The 20178-nt window shown below is 34.7% G+C and overlaps 2 protein-coding genes across 2 annotated transcripts; one reads left to right on the plus strand and one right to left on the minus strand.

Moving 5' to 3' along the window:
• Positions 1-9156: 9156 nt before the first annotated feature.
• LOC107951484 (uncharacterized) lies at positions 9157-11466 on the plus strand. The gene has a single exon (XM_016886547.2). It carries the CDS (start codon positions 9157-9159, stop codon positions 11296-11298), a length of 2142 nt encoding a protein of 713 aa, XP_016742036.1. The 3' UTR covers positions 11299-11466.
• A 288-nt stretch (positions 11467-11754) lies between these two features.
• On the minus strand, positions 11755-17774 carry LOC107951483 (SWI/SNF complex subunit SWI3C). The gene is made up of 7 exons (XM_016886546.2): positions 17450-17774; positions 16820-17314; positions 15554-16089; positions 14090-14453; positions 13921-13994; positions 13064-13327; positions 11755-12434 (listed from the first exon to the last, which is right to left on the minus strand). The coding sequence occupies exons 1-7, from the start codon at positions 17466-17468 to the stop codon at positions 11967-11969; spliced, it is 2220 nt and encodes a 739-aa protein (XP_016742035.1). The 5' UTR covers positions 17469-17774; the 3' UTR covers positions 11755-11966.
• Between the last annotated feature and the right edge of the window lie 2404 nt (positions 17775-20178).

Below are 20178 nucleotides of genomic sequence, written 5' to 3' on the forward strand. Positions count from 1 at the left end.
TTGTCCTTCTATTTATGAATTGTGAAGGGACTATGAGTAGTTCTAAGCATCATATTAAAAATAAATAAATATAATCAAAACATATAATGAGATTGTTAAAAAAATTTTAAATTTAAATCTTACCATTTATAAATAAAAAGAATTTTAAATCAATTTAAATGAATTTTTACATTGAATTAAACCAAACAAAACTTTGATTTTCAACTAAATCGAATCTCCAAGGTGGGCTAATTGGCTGGAAATTGCCTGAAATCTAAATTTTAGGCTGCTTTGTTATTTTCTTAATAAAGAATATTTGGAGAAATTAAAAAAAAAATCATCCAAAGAGGTTCCAAAAATTTCTTAACCACCGTTATCTGCTTTAATATTTTTAATTTTAGACTATTTATTCTATTTTTCGTTCTCTCTTTTTTATACTTATAGATAAAGTATAACCTAACTCTGATACTAGTTTTTGAAAAATTGGATTTGAAAAATACAGCGAAAAATAGGTTTAAGGAAAAATAAAGTTCTAATTTTTTTTTCCAAAAACAAGAACTTAATTGTGTTATCTAAAGTAATAAACACTTGATTAAAACCATACATTTATGATTCGTCTAGGATGAATGCTTTGACCGAGTAGTCTTCTCTACGATCCTTAAGCTCACGTCTGTTGAAAGTAGGCTCTTTTCCAATAAAAAAATTCATAAAATTACCAATGAGGCAATTTTTTAATTTCTCTAAACTTCTAGAGTCAAGTTATAAATACCAAGAATATCTCTAGAATTTTTGTAAAATAATTTGTTCAGAAATTCTCTTTACAACTTTTCTTGAGTTCAAGTATATGAAAATAATGATCCAAGCTCTATTTATACATAGAAAGTTTAGAGAGAGTTCAATTAGGATTGGAATTAATTACATTAATATTAAATTACTAAAATATTTTCCAAATAAATATTAAATTAAATTTAATATTTCATATTAATATTAAATTAATAAAATACTATCTAGATAAATATTAAATTTAATTTAATTATAAATTCATTAAAACAATATTATCTTTGGAAAAGTTAATTTGAAATTAAGTTATCCGGTAGAGTCCCACTAGGATTCTAATTTTTCCACTACTCTACCAAAAGAACCATCGTTGTCGACCATCCGTCGGCAGTCGGATCGTCTTCGTCGTAGTCATCGTGCCCGGTGGTGCCATTACCTGCGTGACTCCCCCTGCACCCCAAACCGTCGTAGTTTTTTCTCAAGTAGGCCTGATCGGCTCAACTACTGTTGGTTCGGTCCTGGCTAGTGATGGTCCGACCGGTCCAATCTAGCCACTAGTTGGACCGTTAGTCAAATTTCATACACCTAGACTAGTTCAACTAGTTTTGGTCTCGATCTCAGTTTTTGGTTCTCGAGTCCAATCTTCGATCTCGGGTCTAATTTTCAAGTTCAATTACCCATTGGGCCAATTGTTTGACTTGAAAATTAATTTTCAAAATATTATATTTATTTTAATTAGTTTGATTAATTTAATTTTACCTGATCAAAATTAGTTTTCCTAAAAATCACTAATATTTTCAAAATTAATTTTTCAAGAAAATTTTGTAATCAAATTCTCTAATTGAACACTTCACACGACTACCTAATTTAATTCCAGATTATATAAATCGACTCAATTAAATTATTTTCAAAGTCGTAGAATTTTGTTCTGATTCAAATGCAATCCGTTCAAGTTTTTGTTAAGCTAGCGGAAGGACCAATCAGACATATACAATTAGGCTCGAGTAATTGCAATTATGTCCAGAAGCATCGTTTCGATAATTCTTACTTAGCCATGGAGTCAGTCCAAAAGAAGTAGTATGATTGAAAACTCCTTATTGTATACTCTTTAATAAAGCAAATTATCTAACTGTTTTGTCCAATGACCTTGCCATGTGTGTATTACTCTCATATGATATCCTTGATTCCTTTGAGTTAAATTTGTTCACTCAATACAATCTTATTTTATCTCATTGTCCCCATTGTACCTTCTTAATGATTAATATGACCACTGCCAACTAATGACTGTGATAAATTGCTTGTTTGAGAACAAGCAACCCGTGGCCACGTTTCATATTTATCAATCCACACAATGCCAATGAAAGGATATCGTTAATTCTTTAATTGAGCTATGAATTCCATTGTTACTAGTAAGGTCATGTCATACACAAGTCATGTACCCAACATATTGGCTATCAACTCAATCATTTTCAGAGCATAAGCCTCTAATAATATCAAAGCACATGAGTTACATACGCATGGTCAGTTACTAACTCGGGATTTAGGTAAGTCACACTATGAACGTCACAAGTTAATTAATTCACAAATGGATTTAGAATTAATTGAACTTGGATCCTGTCCAATGTATGATTCTTCTAGTGAGTACATCTATGTCTCTACCCATGGAGTCAGTCACTTGGATAGCCAATACTATCCATATCCAAAACACAAAATATATAATAATGAAATGTGAAATTAAATTTATTTATTTATCCATCGTTCAAATACATAGAAATCAGTTACACTTTTACTACAATATAAGCACATTTCTCAACATTCATATAATCTATGTCCATATCATATCAAACTCAAACATGCATATATAAGTATCATTCACATTTGTATAATCATTCCAAAAACAACCAATTCAATAAGGCACAAATTAGCATTAATCATACCATTTCAACCTATTTACTCAATTATTCATTCAAACTATCATCAATTCATACCACAATTGTTCACATTACCTATGCATACTTATTTAAGCTACTTAATTAATTCATTTCATCCTATCACATAAAACATGTATAAAACATACACCAATAACCATATGCATTCTACCTATCAACTTTAACATTCTATCCTACAATTCTTTGTCAAGAATGCATGTAATACTTAACCAACTACTAAGTGGTCTCATACCAATTCACTTCTCATATTACCAAATCACCTATCTAAGCAATTCAACATGTTCAAAACATACCTATACCAACAAGGCACTAATCATTTATGTCACATTTCCATTCCAAATTTATATAATTCTATCATATCATCTACCAATATTAAAACATATAATCTGCTTATATCAACTTCTATTTACCAGTTTTGCAAAACATAATTATAAGCATTTTTAGCTTCTAATTCAAACATCCCAAACTTAGCAAAACACAAGGGATTTTACCAAGCACATGCTTTGTTATATACTATCACTATTCATATTCAATTTCATGTATTAATCAATTCATACAACTTTCTATACTATTCAATTCATTCCCTGCCTGGATATTCACTTCCACCCTTAGCATTTTCAACTCAATATCTATTAATATCTTACCTTAATTTTATATAATACAATATATCATGAATAAGCTTTAACTAAAATTAGTTTCGGGTCATAGAAATACAAACCGAAAGCTCATGTCACCTGTCATCGACTCTCGTATTTCTTTTCCCTTTCGATGATCCTGTATCATTTTTAGCTACGAATAATATTTTAGTAATGATATAATATCAAATTCTATTCAAATCAAATTCAATTACAAGGTCATACTTATTTTACAAATTATTCAATTTAATCCTCTATTTCGATAGTTAATCAAATTCATACAAATACTATTCAATCTGTCATAATCAAATATCAATTCATTAAAGATATAAAATTTCAATTCATCATATTCAATTTATTAATAAATTTATCATTTCTTTACGATTTAGTCTATATCACACCTTTTTGTACCAAATTGTAAACAATTCACATTACAATCACACAAAAATAATTTCATAATTCAAGAATATATTAAAAATACATATAACCATACCATATGAACTTACTTGGTCAAATCAGTAAACAAGTTGAAACTTTAAGGGCTATTCAACAATTTTGTCCTTTCCCTAATTTTTTTCGATTTAGTCCAATTTTCGATCTATACAATTATTCCAATCAATTTATCAATTTCACAAATAATTTATCATCCTATTATGTGCATGTATCAATTCAATTTCATTTTTTGAATGTCCCTAAAATTTTTCATTTTATTTAATTTAATCCTTAACTGAATTTGCCATAACTTTCAAATTTGAGCTTCAATTTCAAAACCGATCTCAATTCCAACCTTCTATAACTCTATATTATCCATAATTATATAAATTTAACATTAATTTAGAAATTTATACAGTTTAGCCATTATGTTCAAAAACTAGCAATCCAACTTTACAAACTAGTCATTTTTCACTTTTAAGCTTACAATCTGACAAATTAACACTAAAAGCTTCAACCATTCATCAATGGCAATTTCTAAAAACTTTAACATCTTTGAAAAATAATGTTTGAATTAGCTAAATCGAGCTTCTACAATCTCAAAAATATAATATTTATGAAAAACGGGCTTTAAATTCCTTACCATGTAAAGGGCAATTGCATTGAAGCTTCAAAATGGTTTCTACGACTTTCTTCATGCATAGGCGGTGGAGAGGAGAAGAATAATCGAAGATGAAAACTTTTTAATTGGCTTTTATACCTTAATGGCTTAGGACACGGGCGTGTCATTTGGCCATGTAAGCCACATGGCCTACCCACACGGGTGTGTGACCCCTGTATTTAAGAAAAAATTCAATTTTATGAAAAATTCTCTGAGTTATTGATTTAGTTCTGACTTGTTTTAAAATTTTAAATTGGGTCTCGAGGGTCTATTTAAGGGACAATATGATTAAATATGATTGGTTTTTGATATGAATAGTAAATGACTTGAATTAATTGTATTTGTTATGTAAACTCCTGTAATACTCTGTAACCTTGTTTCGACGACGGATATAGGTTGGGCGTGTTACACACACGGCCAAATCCCAGCCCACGTCTGTACCCGTGTAACTCTTTGACTTGGGTCACATAGCCAAGTTACACGCCCGTGTGATAAGCCGTGTGTAGGTGCAGGGGTCAGACGGTCAAGCCACAGGCTTGTGTGCCTGGCAGTGTGATCAATTCTGAGTATTCTATTTTAAAACTTCAAAGATGCAAGGGACACATGGCCAAAACACACGCCCATGTGCTTGACACATGGCTAAGACACAAGCTCGTGTTTTTGCCCGTGTGGACAAAATAAGGCCATTTCCAAGCCTTATTTCTCACTCAAATTTGTCTTCCACCTATATTAACTCTTAAATACATTCCCAATCCAATATAAAACATTTGAATCAAGCCATAACCAAGTCTTATGCATATGTTATCATCTTATATAATTAAGTATCCATGCTTAACAATTTGATCACTTACATATATATATATTCATACTTATACCAACTATACCAACTCAAGCCATGTTACAATTTGCCTATTAGTTAACCATCAATCAATTATACCAAAACACATATCAACCATGATAAGGCCATATACTTATATATATCAAAATGTATCAAACATAAGCCATTCAAATGGCTAATCACAACAAAACATTTACATGCCATCAATGGTTAAATTAACCTATACATGCTATTATACCAAAGTTGATTTAATATATATACTGAAAAGGGGCGAATGATAATGTGATGTGGCTCCGACGAACTTTCAACCTTAACGAGCTTCCGGGTTACTAAAAAATAGAGGAAATAAAACAAAGTAAGCTTTAAAGTTTAGTAAGTTTGTATAACGGGAAATTAACTTACCATTTATTTACATTTAGGGTAAGCATATAAAATAAATCCAAAGCAATTTAGTCAATTGCCTAAGCACATATCCTCATCAAACATGTTAGTTATGTAATTCATATAAATATCAAGAAACTTATATAAGCTGATCAATAATCAATTTTCATATACTTATACTTTCCACATCAAGTATTTATGAAACATATACAAATCATATCCTTACATTTCAAATATATGTACTTGTAACAATTCATCTTAGATTTATATTATTCCATGTCAGAACTTTGCTCGTTGAGTCATTCATTATTCGATGGATACACGAGTAGTACACACGAAGTGTACAAGACTGTAATTCGTCAATTCATGTATCATCCGTTAATTTATATACGGAAATGCTTATTAAAGTACATAATTGGGAAGCTCTTTCTCGAGCCATATAACGAGAAGCTCATGTGAGCTGTATAATGGGAAGCTTATCCGAGCTGTATAACGGGAAGCTCATAAGAGCCATAATCAGGAAGCTCATATGAGCTAATAACGGGTAGCTCCAAAGAGCCATTAATCGGGAAGTTCTGGATAGCCATATATCGGGAAGTTCAAGCGAGCCATATCGGGAAGTTTTGGAAAGCCATTAATCAGGAAGCTCACAAAGAGCCTTTAATCGGGAAGTTCACGAAGAGCCATATAACGGGACGCTCATAAGAGATGCAGTGTACCCACAACACATGCAGGATCATGACCGATCGGGATACTTTAAAGAGCTATTAACGGGAAGCTCGCAAGAACCATATAACGGGAAGTTTGAGAGGGCCAATAACGAGAAGCTCTTTTGAGCTATAGTGTGTCCACAACATAAGCAAGACCGCAGCCAATTCAGGAACCCTGTATCCATCGAATCTTATTTATCTAACCGATACTTATTATTTATTAGACATTTTCAGACATGTGATTGAATCTCATACGTGTCAATTACACAACACATACATAATATTCAATTCAAACATATAATTATACAATTTAGTTACACTAACTTACCTTGACAAGTGTTTGTGAATTGTAATTTACTAATTCGATACTTTTTCTTTTCCTCGATCTAATTCCATATTTGGTCTATTCGGATCTAATTAGGCCAAATAAGTTTCTCTTTATTCAATTCTCCATGGCTAAGGTTTCCATCTTTTTAATTTGGGAAAGATAATGAAATAAGATGATATTAGATTTTTATCATCTTAATTATTTATATTTCCAATTTAGTCTTTTTCTTTATTTAATTTTCCATGGATGAATCATCATACTTACCTACTAACTCCTCTTAATAGTCTATTTGCCATATAAGGACCTCAAAATTTGAATTCCATAGCTATTTGATCTCTTTAGCTACTAGAATACAACTTTTGCATGTTATGCAATTTGGTCATTTCCATCTAATTAGACACGAAATCGGTAAAATTTTCTTAACGAAATTTTCATACGATATCTTTATCATAATGCAGACCATAAAATAATATTAAAGTAACTTTTCTTTCGGACTCAGATTTGTGGTCCTGAAATCACTATTCCGATTTCACTAAAAACAGGCTGTTACATGTCTCTTGACCGAGTGAGACACACGGCCAGATCACACGGGCGTGTATTCCTTGCATCTTGGAAAAAAATTGATATTTTTTGAAAAATCTTCTGAGTACCCGGTTTAGTCTCGACTTGTTTCTAATTGATTCTGACAGGCATGTTAAATGATATGAAATGTTTGTATTTGACCTGTAAATTCTGGTAATGCTTTGTAACCCTATCTTAGCGACGGATATGGGATAGGGGTGTTACACTAATGGTCTCCTACACACTCACAAAGTATATTAGCTCACCTTTAGGCCTCATTTGGCCTTTAAGGTCAATAAAAGACTCAAATTACACACTTTATTGAGTTTAAATAATATTACAAAAACTTTAACTAAAACTTAACAACTTGCATTAAAGCTTCTAAAGTGCGAAAAATAGTTTAATCTGCTACACTGAATTACAGTAGATCAAACACCTATAAGAGTTGAGATTTTGTTGATTGTATTTTGAAGTTCTTTTGCTTTTAGCATACAAAGTGCACACTCCTATGATGATTTAATATTATCCTAAACTCGACAATCATGTCATAATAATCCCCTTAAAAAATGAAAAAGTTAACTTTTGAAATTATATATTACAATAAATAATTTGTAGGAAAATACAGAATAACATATGTACTCGAGGAAGTGCCCATTTTCATATTTAGGTGATTGGCAATTTATTGAACTGGATTTTTGGGTTGTGTTGATATTGTAGATTGTATCTAACTAATCAATGAAAATCACATCACTTTGAGAAACAAGTTTGAAGAATTGAACCACATCATACTATCTAATCCCTTGAATCAAGAAAGTTAGATCGGATTGGAATGTTGAAGACTTAGTTGCCAACCATCTTTATTTACTTTATTTGTTATTATTATATTGTATTCAATTGCCAAAAATCCTTATTTACCTTATTTGTTATTATTATATATATTGTGTTCAATTAGTTTAGGTATTGTTTAAGTGGGACTGATTTAAATCTTTATTATGTCAGTAAATCTTGAAATCTCTATTTAATTAAGAGATTGTGTTGATTGAGAAAACACTTAATCTGTTCAAGAGATGAACATTATTGATGAGAATGTATTTTAATTATAAAAGTGAAAAAATTATCATTGAAGTGATAGATACAAACATTGAAAAATCGAACCCTATATATCCCCTATTCTGTATCTGTATTCGCAGTGTTTAAAAAAAAAAAAATCAACTTCTCCAATTATTTGAAATTAATAACAATTAACAAATCACAGTAATCCACGTTCCAAAAAAAAAAAAAAACTAGTTTTAAACATCAATAGCATCTTCTCGACTCTTGTGGATAAAAATTGACAACATCCGCCCCATTGACAGAAGACCCCAAAATCAAAATCAACACATCATAACCACATATCTGATCTAACGACTCTTCTACTACCTCGCGTGGATATATTAGAATGTGGGATCCACAAATTTTTCAAACAACGTCATCCCTTACCACATAGAAAGAAAACTAATGAAAAAAAATCAAACATTAAAGTTAAGGTCTAATTTTACTTTCCATCCTCCTACTCTTTAAACTTCTGAAATTTTGAAGAAAAAGGAACTTCTGAAATTTTTAGCATTGGATAACTAAAATGTTATAAATTGATAATGCTAACTAGTGACCATAATGTAAAAAAATTAAATTTTAGTGGCCAAAACATAATTTAAACCATATATAAGTGATATTCTTATAGTTTATCCAAACTGAAAATAAAGAGTTCTGGCAAAAAAATAAAAAAATAAAGAGACTAAATTTTAAAATTTTGAAAATACAAAAGAGTATAAGCAGAATTAAACCTAAAATTAAACATCTCATCCAATAAATACCTACAGCTTCCCACTCAAAAAAGCCAGTGCAGTGTCTGAGTAAAGCTAAGCCATGAAACCCCAATCGCTTTGCATCTTTTTTCTTCTCCATTTCTTCGCTTTACTATGCACGGCGGCGTCGGAGTATGAAGATCCGAGCAACGGCGGAACCATCGTTTTTACTACACTTGGCCGATCAAATTATGCTTGGGACATCTATACTCTTCCAACTTCCGACCCACCAAGTCCTTCCAATGAACTTCGGGTTACCGACGGCGAATCTGTCAACTTCAACGGCCAGTTCCCTTCGACCTCACCGTCCTCTGTTCTCTCTCTGCTACATAACCGAAGCCTAATTCGAACCCCAGGTCCACAAGCTCCGCCGCCCCTCCAGCTCGTCTACGTGACGGAACGCAATGGGATGCCGAATATTTACTACGACGCGCTTTATTACAGTGCGCCGGGAAGTACTAGATCGAGATCGGCACTTGAAGTTCCCGTCCGACTTCAGGCTCCGTTGTTGGGTTTAGAAGAAAGCAAGAATAGGGTTTCAATGAAAGATAGGCCGAGTTTGAGTGGAGAGAATTTGATTTACGTGTCAACTCATGAGGACCCAGGTGAACCCAGGACGAGTTGGGCTGCTGTGTACTCGACTCATTTAGGAACCGGGTTGACTCGACGACTCACTCCTTCCGGAATCGCCGACTTTAGCCCCGCTGTGTCTCCATCTGGGGTTTGGACAGCTGTGGCTTCGTATGGGAAAGAAGGGTGGGGTGGGGAAGTGGAAGAACTGAGTACTGATATTTATGTTTTCTTGACTCGTGATGGGACTCACCGAGTCAAGGTTGTTGAACACGGTGGGTGGCCGTGTTGGGTTGATGACTCAACTCTGTACTTCCATAGGAGAAGTGAAGACCAGTGGATAAGCGTTTACAAAGCAACTTTCCCTAAAAACAAACCCGTTTCTACCGAGTCGGTGACGATTCAGCGAGTCACACCACCGGGTCTCCACGCTTTCACCCCAGCTACATCCCCAGGTAACCATAAGTTCATAGCAGTAGCTACAAGAAGACCCAATTCAAGTTTTCGCCACATAGAACTGTTTGACACTGTTAAAAACGAGTTTATTGAGCTAACTCGGCATGTTTCTCCTACAACCCATCACTTAAACCCGTTCATATCACCCGACTCAGCCCGAGTTGGGTACCATAAGTGTAGGGGAGAAAGTAATGGAGCAAAAGCTACTCAATTATTGCTTGAAAATGTTAAAAGCCCAGTGCGGAATCTCTCTCTTTTCAGAATGTACGGTTCATTCCCTTCTTTCTCACCCGCGGGTGACCGAATAGCCTACGTGGATTTCCCCGGTGTTTATGTAGTGAACCGGGACGGTTCGAACCTGCGCCAGGTTTTCCACTTGAATGCTTTTGGAAGCGCTTGGGACCCGGTACGAAAGGGAATTGTATACACAAGTGCTGGACCGGAGTTTTCAAGTGTGAGTACTGAAGTTGATATTGTATCCATCAACGTTGATGATGTTGAGCAATCAAATTATAAAAGGTTGACCATAGATGGTAAGAACAATGCATTTCCCTCGCCATCACCCGACGGGAAACGGATTGTATTCAGGTCGGGACGGTCGGGTCACAAGAACTTATATATAATGGATGCAATCGAAGGGGAGACGAGTTGGATTGAAAGACTAACAGATGGTCCGTGGACGGACACAATGTGTAATTGGTCACCAGATGGTGATTTGATTGCATTTTCTTCGGATCGACATAATCCAGGGTCAGGTAGTTTCGAGTTATATATGATTCACCCGAACGGTACCGGGTTAAGAAGGTTGCTTAGGAGCGGTTCATCCGGACGGGTCAACCACCCGTCATTTCGTCCGGATGGGAAGTTATTGGTATTCACTACGGATTACGGTGGAATATCAGCAGAGCCAATCTCAAACCCACATCACTACCAACCATATGGTGAGATATTCACAATGAAATTGGACGGTTCTGATTTGAAGAGACTGACCCACAATTCTTATGAAGATGGGACCCCTACGTGGGCCCCATTGTACATCAATCCAGTTGACGTGGAATGGCCGAGGAAGGGCGAATGTGCATTTGAGGATTGTCATTGGCTGAATGAAATGCCAGGGCGTGGAACCAAGTTGGTCGGACCATGGGGGTTAGCCAAGCCTCTTTGCGGTGTATTTTAAATTTGTATGGTGTAATTATGTGCTTTGGAGTATTGTAAATCTGTATGGTGTACCTAATCTTTGTTTTCTTTTTCTTGGACTAGATAGTAGCGAAGGAAATAATGAACATATGTATGCCCCTTCCTCATGTAATTAGTTTGTGGAATCTGGAAAGGACATTCTATTCCACTCCTATTTTAAATTTCACTGGTCTTAAATGGCTGGGTTGGGTTATTATACTTGTATAAACCCAAACCATAGATGAAAATTTTATCCAAACATTTGTAAATAAATAATCTTTTACCCAGATAATTAAAAACTGTAAAACCCTGAACTCCTTTCATTTAAATGTCAGTAATTATGCATGTGTATGCTTTCTTTTTATTAAGGTCTTTTAGTTACGATCTTAGCTGGGCTATCAAAGCATGTTAAGGATGACTGTGGCAGAATTTGCGGTAATTAATCTCAAGAAATTCATAATTAAAATCCGAATGCTACCTTAACTCATATGATGTTACACAAGCCCTAAACATTAGTTCAGGTAACTTCTATGCATACAAGAAGCTGCATGAGGCTTCCACCGTTTACCCATGCTACCTGTTCTCTTCTAAGTGCGGAAACCCAGCAACAATGCCAATGGAAATCAACCCTAAAAATCCAAATTTACACTCCCATCTTCCATTTCAACCTTAACCAGAGCTAGTCCCGGATGCTGACCTCATTAATGGATGGTTAATAGTGGGTTGTGTATTCCCCGGGGAGTTGAACATGACATTTGGAGATCCCGAAGTGGATGCCTGCATGGCTGTAAGGGGCAACCTTGGGCCCATTGGAAACATTGGTTGACGTTGCATGAATGGCACATGGGGATTTACTGGCTGGTTGCCGCCATATCCAGAAACACTTGGTTGTGGCTGTGAAGGCGAGGTTGACATTACCTGTTGCCTGTTGTTGCTGATGTTATTGTTTGCCATGAAAGAAGCAACACCAGGAAGACTCATTTGTGATGTGACACCAACAGGACTGAATCTAGTTGATACAATGCGGGCCCTCTCTGCAGCAAACCTTTGCCTTGTTTTCTCCACTTGGTCACATTCTTTCATGAGTAAGGTTTCTACTTCTGCAAACTGCTTCAGCTTCAGCTCCATTCTCTTCAACTGCAAAGCAGCTTGAAAATAAGTTCATCTACAATACAAATCTAAGGTATGAAAAAAATAGAATGTTTAGGATGTCCTAGGGGTATCAATTTTCGGTGGAAGCTCCAAATATCTAGTAGGTGCATTTTCCAACATCCATCACAATCACATAATCTTATATTAATTATAAAAGGTACTTGTTGGGGAAGCTAAAGAGACACTGGCATCCCAATATAGAGCTTCGATATATAACACCAAATCTATCAAATCTCCCACCACAGAAACCTAGTATATACACGGGTGTAACAGATATGCGAACCAAGAGCAAAAGTAAATTTCAACTAAGAAGCAGAAGCCAAAGACAGGTTTGCTGGCCAAGCAGCAGAATACAGATGTCGAGCTTCTCAAAGAATCTTTCAATTTAAGGCATATATAAGTTCATAGTTTCAGAGAAAGAGGCATGCCAATTTGGGTTTTCCTTTGTTCCAGTTTTTCTCTGAATAACATCATGCAATTACATAATAAGTCCTCATTTGACCTGGTTTCGAGTTTTTAAAAGATGGTCAAATCATTTTTCAGTAACAATTGTTCAGCATATTTCCAGGAATATATGGGGAAAGAAGATGCATGTGAAAAAGACAAAAGAAAACCTGATGGTTTATGATATTAGCTGACAGTCTTTGAATTTCTCGTTCCTCATGATCTGCAAAGAGTTTCGCCTTCATAGCTGCTGCAGCAAGACCAGCTTTGGCAGCAGCTTTAGTTTTTTCTGGAGGTAGTGGATGAACCTCCGCCTCGTTTTGATCAATAGATCCATTTATTGCTGAGTTCTCACCTTCAGACAAAGCTGCCAATGATGCATGGGCACAAGCTGCAGCAACTCTGGGTCCAACAGCAGAGGCTAGAAAAGCAACCTAGAATATTTCCACTAGTTAGAGCCATGCAAGAAAAAGCTACCAACACAATTAGATCCATCATTGTTTAAAATTTCATCACCATCTCTTGGGGCAAAAATTCTCTTGCATGGAAATTATTAATGATGAAATGAGATTCTCCAAAATAAGAAATGCCTAATTGGGATATTTGTTAAGCAATTCAACCCTCGTCAGCTTCTTTCATTCTTTTTAATCTGTTTACAGTTTTTCTCATCCCATCTACCTGTTGCAGTAAGGAAATAAGCTTTCAACGCAACTTTGTTACGACACCAAAAGCTGTCCTAATACTAATCATGATTCTTATTTGGCTGACCAAAAAGATAATTCCAATATTAGCAGCTTTTGCATCTTCCCTTTTTCTCTTGTGCCAAAAGATGGTTATCCAGGATACCAGCAGAATAGATGAAGTGTCATTAATTAATATAGTTTAATTGAGGCCATTACTAGAGAAAAAAAAACAATAATTGATTCTATGCTCAGTCTCCACAGTAATATTTTCATAAAATAACAATCCCAAAGTTAAGAATAAGACTGAAAGAGTAATTTGGTGCCAGAATAAGCTAGCAGCATACCATAGCCATTACTGGATTTCCAGAATTCGCAAAAGGAAGCCTGCTTTCGGAATCTGCATCTTGAAGGTTGGGCCCTAAAAAGCATGCAAAATTTAGGGGTAAAAATAAGGACTTAATATTTTCATTTCCATAGAGGATAAGTACTAAAGACACTAACTAAATAACAAACCTGGTAGACTCCCATTCATATTTGAGTGCAATCTTCCACAGCGATCTCCATTTGAAACGATCATTGATTTGGGCATGCTTGGGACTTCCATATCTTCCAATAGACCCTCCTCCATGGGTAGACGTAAAAAATGAAGTATGCATTGTGCTTTTGACTTGGTACCAACATGCTCAGCTATTTCATTCCAGTTGTCAGTGTAAATTTCCAATGCCTCAAGCAGCATTAGCGTTTCCTGATCACTCCAACTTTCTCCATCTAGGTCACCATAATCTTTTGTTGACTCTACCCTAACAAAATCTATGCTTGAATGACCAGAAAAAAATCTCCCATCATGGAAGCAATCAGAACAAAGTAGCGTATCAACCTGTCAAATAGCAACAAATGAGCATTATTAACATAAAGATTTCAGAAAATCAACATCTTAAAAGACAGTTTATGAAATCCCAAAGTGCTTCATGTGAACCTTAACATTTCAGATTAAGCAACAGCACTTTAAACTTAGCTCCACTATGATGCACTTATCAAAGTTTAGTCCTTTCACTCTGACACCAGACCAATGTTCACCTCATGATTCAATTCTCAGAATACTTTTAAGCAAGTAACCATTCTAACTAATTTGTATGATTTGTCTGGCTTACTTTTTTATGCCTTGTAGCCACCATAAATTATTAAATCCAAAAATATACCGAGAAGTAACCTAAGCTACTCACTGAAAGAGTATATATGATCAGAAACCAAATCAAATCAAGTCAAACCAAACACTAAAACTCATCTTTGTAAACCACATCCTATGGTGAACAAGTCAAATCAAGTCAAACCAAACACTAAAACTCATCTTTGTAAACCACATCCTATGGTGAACAAGAATTAGTTACCATAAACAAGTGCTTACTTCTAGCAAGAAACTTCATTGTCTACAAGTAAAGATAGAAATCTATAGTAGTTCATTTCTTGACCACCAAAACCAAATAGAAATTACCTAACATGGACTTCCAGGGACTTCCATTTTGTATAGATGAAAGAAACGGTAATAAATATCATATATGACAAACATTTTGGAAAAGTACACCAGGTCCTAGTGTTCCTAACATTATGGAACTGCCAGATGAATGACCAGATAAAAGTGTTTGAGCTCCAAACTCAAAGGTGGCATGACCTAGGAGTGACTCTGCTGATATAGCGAAAGCTGCCAAAATCCTAAGCGAAATGGATTTTCTCTAACAATTTCAAGAATGGTATTATTCTTCCCCAAAAAACAAAGGGAAAAACTACTAATAAATATTGCACAAACCATCCCTTCATACATGGTATGCAGTTCATTAAATTATATTTCTGCAGTTCATTAAATTTTCAAGGTAAAATTTGTACATATGGAGCAAGGAATTGGTCAGATGAACATCAGAAAGAACTATCAAGGCTTACCATGAAAAATATAAATATTAAGATGGCCATAAAGTCACATACCTCCTTTTGTGACTGATAATATGAGGTGGGAATAGGCTGAGAACAAGAACTACAATAGTTTTCAGATAAGCGCTCTCGTATTCTGTTGTCCAAGTCAGAGACATCGTTATCATGACATGACAATGGGGAATAAACATCTGCTGCCTTAAGCCTACATTTCGGCTTTTCAAATTTGATCAAACTATCAATAGACTTTAAAGCAGCTGATGGCACATGAACCTCACCATTTGATTCCTCCCTTAAGTAGGATCCAACTTTCCATGGCTCATGACTTGGTGCAGCTGCACAATAATTGATGATTCCCCAGTGATCAAGAAACCGAAAAATCCGAGTTAAATCCTCATTATTGATACCATTTACCAACCCCTGACAATCAGAAACTGTAATTCTCTTCCCAGGATTATCCATGTATTTGACAACTATTTGGTTTCTACATTCAATATATCTTTCTGGCGTGTGTTCAGGTGACTTCCCAGAGAAGAAAAGTGGCACAACTTGTCTTTCTAGACGATGCACTGTGGCTGGTGAAAACCACTCTGCTTGCAAGGAAACCCACAAACACAACCAATTATTAATACACGAATAAGAAGATTTTAGTTCACAAAGAGAGAGGGTGCAACATAAGCTTGGAGTTTATAATGCATATTTCTTCTACTAATGCTAGACATGACATGACATGACATGACACGACACACATATCATGTAAATAAAACCAACCCAAGTTTAAATTGCTTAACTTTTGTTTTAATTTAGATTACATCTCCTGTCTGAGCTAGATCAAGATTCAAGACATTTCTTAGAGTCCAATCAAAAGAAGGTCTAGTCTAGATACTAATCAACTCACATAAAAAAAACGATTATAAAGTTCCCCAGTCAAATACAAAAAGGAACTTAAATTATATACTTTCTCAAAAGACTTTTCCAACAGTGCATCTTAAATTCAAGCTGATAAAGAAAGAACTTTTTTTTTTTGAAAGGTACAAAGAAAGAACATTCACCAAATATTAGCAGCTTGCGTTCACTACGAGAAACAGACGAAAGTCAAACCTTTGAAACTCTTCAATCCTACATCTTAATACCACTTACAGTCAATTAATATAAATAAGCTCCATCTATTTATACCCTTGATTTATAGGAAATTTGTTGAAATTAAACCCCCTAAACTTGTTTCCAGATTATTCTTTCGGCTAGCCAAAGTCAGACTCAAAATTGAAACCAGGCAAAAGTTTAAAGCATGAAGATATTAAAGAGACAGCGGAACCGAACCTGAATGCATTGGCAGGACATGAACCGTACTCCCAAACCTCTTAACAACACCACGACCCTCCATTATAGGAGGAGGGGTGATCACATACTTCTCCGGATCAACAACGGGAGCTTCCGTAGAAACCGACTGTATCTGCCCGTGCGAAACATTCTCCAAAACCGCCAGCTCAACCTGCTGATGCACCTTACTATCCCCAATCAAACCCGCCCGTTCAGATGCCACGATCGCCATTACGGAACCGTGAGGACAGTTCACGGTTCTCTTCACCACGGGAGGGAACTCCGAGATGCGAAGTCCACCGCCGGCCAGGACCTCACTCTCGCTGGAGCCCGGTAAGGATGGATCCGTGGCGACACCGGCGGCATCGTCCCCGGAGTTGTCAAGGTCATCGTTGTTCTCTTCTTCATCGTCTTCCTCCGGAACCACATCCTTTTCTTCCAGCTGGTGCTTCAATCTTCGCTCTCGCTTCCGCCGCTTCCATCTACCTCGACCATCTATCCCAAAAAAAAAATTAAAAAAATTAATTCTAGGAAAAATGAAAAACGTAATTAGGGTAACTTAAATTTTATTATCATTGGATACGGAAAATGAGAAAATAATTAAAAGAAAAAAGAGGGACGAGAGATTGCCTGAAGAAGAAGCAGGCATTGGATTGAATTAGAAGTGAAAGGTGAAATTACAGAGAGGAAGTGTGTGAAATGGCGAAAGAATTTTGTGGGGTGGGGGATTAAAATTGCAGGGACGAGAAAGGTGTAGTAGTAGTAGTATATTAGCAGAAGGAGAAGGAGAAAGAGAAAGTGAATAGGGACTTTCCTTTTCTTTTCTTTTCTTTTCTCTTCTCTTTCTCTTCTTTGTTTTGGTTCTGCCCTCTGTTTCTTAACTTTTCCCCTCCCGCACTTCACCGTTTTTCCTTTGGGATCTTGGCGTGAGTAGGCTTAGTGGGCTCACTTGGTTACCCACCAACGTTTAGTCAATGTTATAAAAGTCAAATAGGTATCGAATCTCGACATACCATTGATTTTCGATTTAATCTTATATTTAGAGATTCATTTATTCCCCTGGTTTGGACTGATATATTGACAAGTTCTCAATTCAATTGAGTTCTAATAACATTGGGTTTCATCAATATTTTTTGAATTGATCTAACCGGTCAAGGTACAAGTCCAATGAAAAGTAAAAAAATCTATTGATTAGTGAACCTAGCTAAAACCGGTTTTTATAAACTTTTTAATTATTTTTAAAAATCATATATGTCATAGAAACACAATTAAATATGAAAATTTTAAGTTTAGATATAGTTGGTTGAGTTACACGAGTCACAAATAACTGTCAAAGCATAAGTTACTCTCAATTAAAAATATTTTTTATCGACTGGATAAGATACTTTGAATTCAATAGAAAGAGCTAATTGTTATGCTCCATAGAGATCACTTATAAAAAATCTAGGATTTTCATAAAGTTAATTTGATGTGGTCACTAGGATGACACTACGATGCGGCTTTGGTCTGACAGTTGAATACAACAATTAGGTCTTCCTAGAGATTCATGTGATCATAAATTTCCGGACCAATTACAAAGTGTCACGTATCAAGCTGAAGTTATTGTAAGTCGAGCCAAACTTATCATGGTGAAAATTTGATGACATCATAATTATTTTTCTCTAATTAGTTTAAGTTAATTAATAGATAAATTTATCCCTAATTAAAAATAAAATAATTAAATGATAAAATTAAATTATTATTTCATCTTTAATCAATTAATAAGAGAAAAATAATAAATAAAAGACTTTAATTACTTGTAGAACTTTCTTTTATTCAAGTAATTAGTAGTATAAGAAGAGGTGGCCCCAAGCCATTATGCAAATTCACAAGTTCAAGAAGCCCAAAAGATCTCATCAAAATTATCTGAAGAAGTTGAAGAACTTGAAGAAATTTTGATGAACCTTCCAATCCAGTTCATATTTGGAGAAGAAGACAAAAGTCGTTTCTGAAAAAAGTTGTCTTTCGATCCAAATCAACTAAAGAAAAAAGGTCCAAACCTATTTCAAGAAGAAGTCAACATGACCCTTGAAGTAATCACATCCATCCAAGACCAAGTCTAGACAACTTTGGATTACAGCTAAATCAAAGAGAAGAATCAAATAAGTTTTCTTTGTAAAGAAATCCAGAGATTGTAACTTCTCTTTCAAAGTTATCAATAAATTTGACTTAGAAATTTCAAGTCAACTTTCAATTTAAAATTTGTGTGTATAGTTTGTTAATCAAAGATTTGGTGGATCCATAACATCGTTTCACTTAGAGAAGCTTATAATAGTTTGATGGAAGATCTTTGGGGTGAAAAAGAATGTAATGGAAGATTGTTTGGGAATGCTCTATACTTCAATGTATTCGGGTTTTCTTATGTTAGTTTTTATTTTTAAATATTTTGATATAACAGAATATTTCCTTAATTAAATTTTATAAGATCTCATGTTAAACCTTCAAAAAATAGTTTCAAGTAATTTTCAAAATTGTTTAAACATCTAAAAAAAATTATGAAGATTAGAAGCTCCTAAAAGTACTTTTAAAACTTATTTTTTGCATAACTTAGGCTATGGTTCAATACCATTAGTAAGGATACCATAACACAACTTACTGACTTTAAGGGTATTGAACCCCTTGGGCATAAGTGTCTATATATATTACTATGTATTGGACCCAAGCTTATGTGCTCTGGAACTTGGGGTGCCAAATCAATTTTTGAACATTTGGGGGTATTGAACCCCAAATGAAGAAGAACTGAACCCTAAAGCAAGAGGTATTTGAACATAACCTTAGAGTCTGGTACCTATAGCTTTAACGATTACTTTATTTAAGCAGGGTATCAGAACTTAAAGTCCAAGTAGCGAAACATAGGCCCTTACAACTGCATTTAATGTTCAAGTAAATGTCTTCAACAACTCAATTTTCCCTCTAATTACTCTAAGCGACTAGAAATCAATGAAAGGTATAAATATAACTCAAGAACATAAAAAAAGAAGACAAGAAACAAGTTCATAAAGCTTATTGTGTAAAAATCCAATCTTTCACTTATAATTTTCATATTTCTCTTGTTCACACTTGGGGTTTTATTTTCTTTCATTATTTTCAAGTGTTAGTAATTCATTTAACTGAGCTTGATTATTGTATATAACCCTTTGGTAGGCATTTCTTTTTAACTATTCATTTCTAAAATTTGTGAGAGGTCACTTAAGGTTGTGGGTAGAAAACTTTAATGGGAAATGGGTCTATCTTGTCTATTCAAAAGATAATGTTATAAAGTGAAACCTTATCCTTAAAAGGTTTCATGGATTTGGGAAACCTTTAATTTTAAAGAGCTA

This window comes from Gossypium hirsutum, chromosome A02 (genome assembly GCF_007990345.1).
Source record: "Gossypium hirsutum isolate 1008001.06 chromosome A02, Gossypium_hirsutum_v2.1, whole genome shotgun sequence".
NCBI lineage: Eukaryota > Viridiplantae > Streptophyta > Magnoliopsida > Malvales > Malvaceae > Gossypium > Gossypium hirsutum.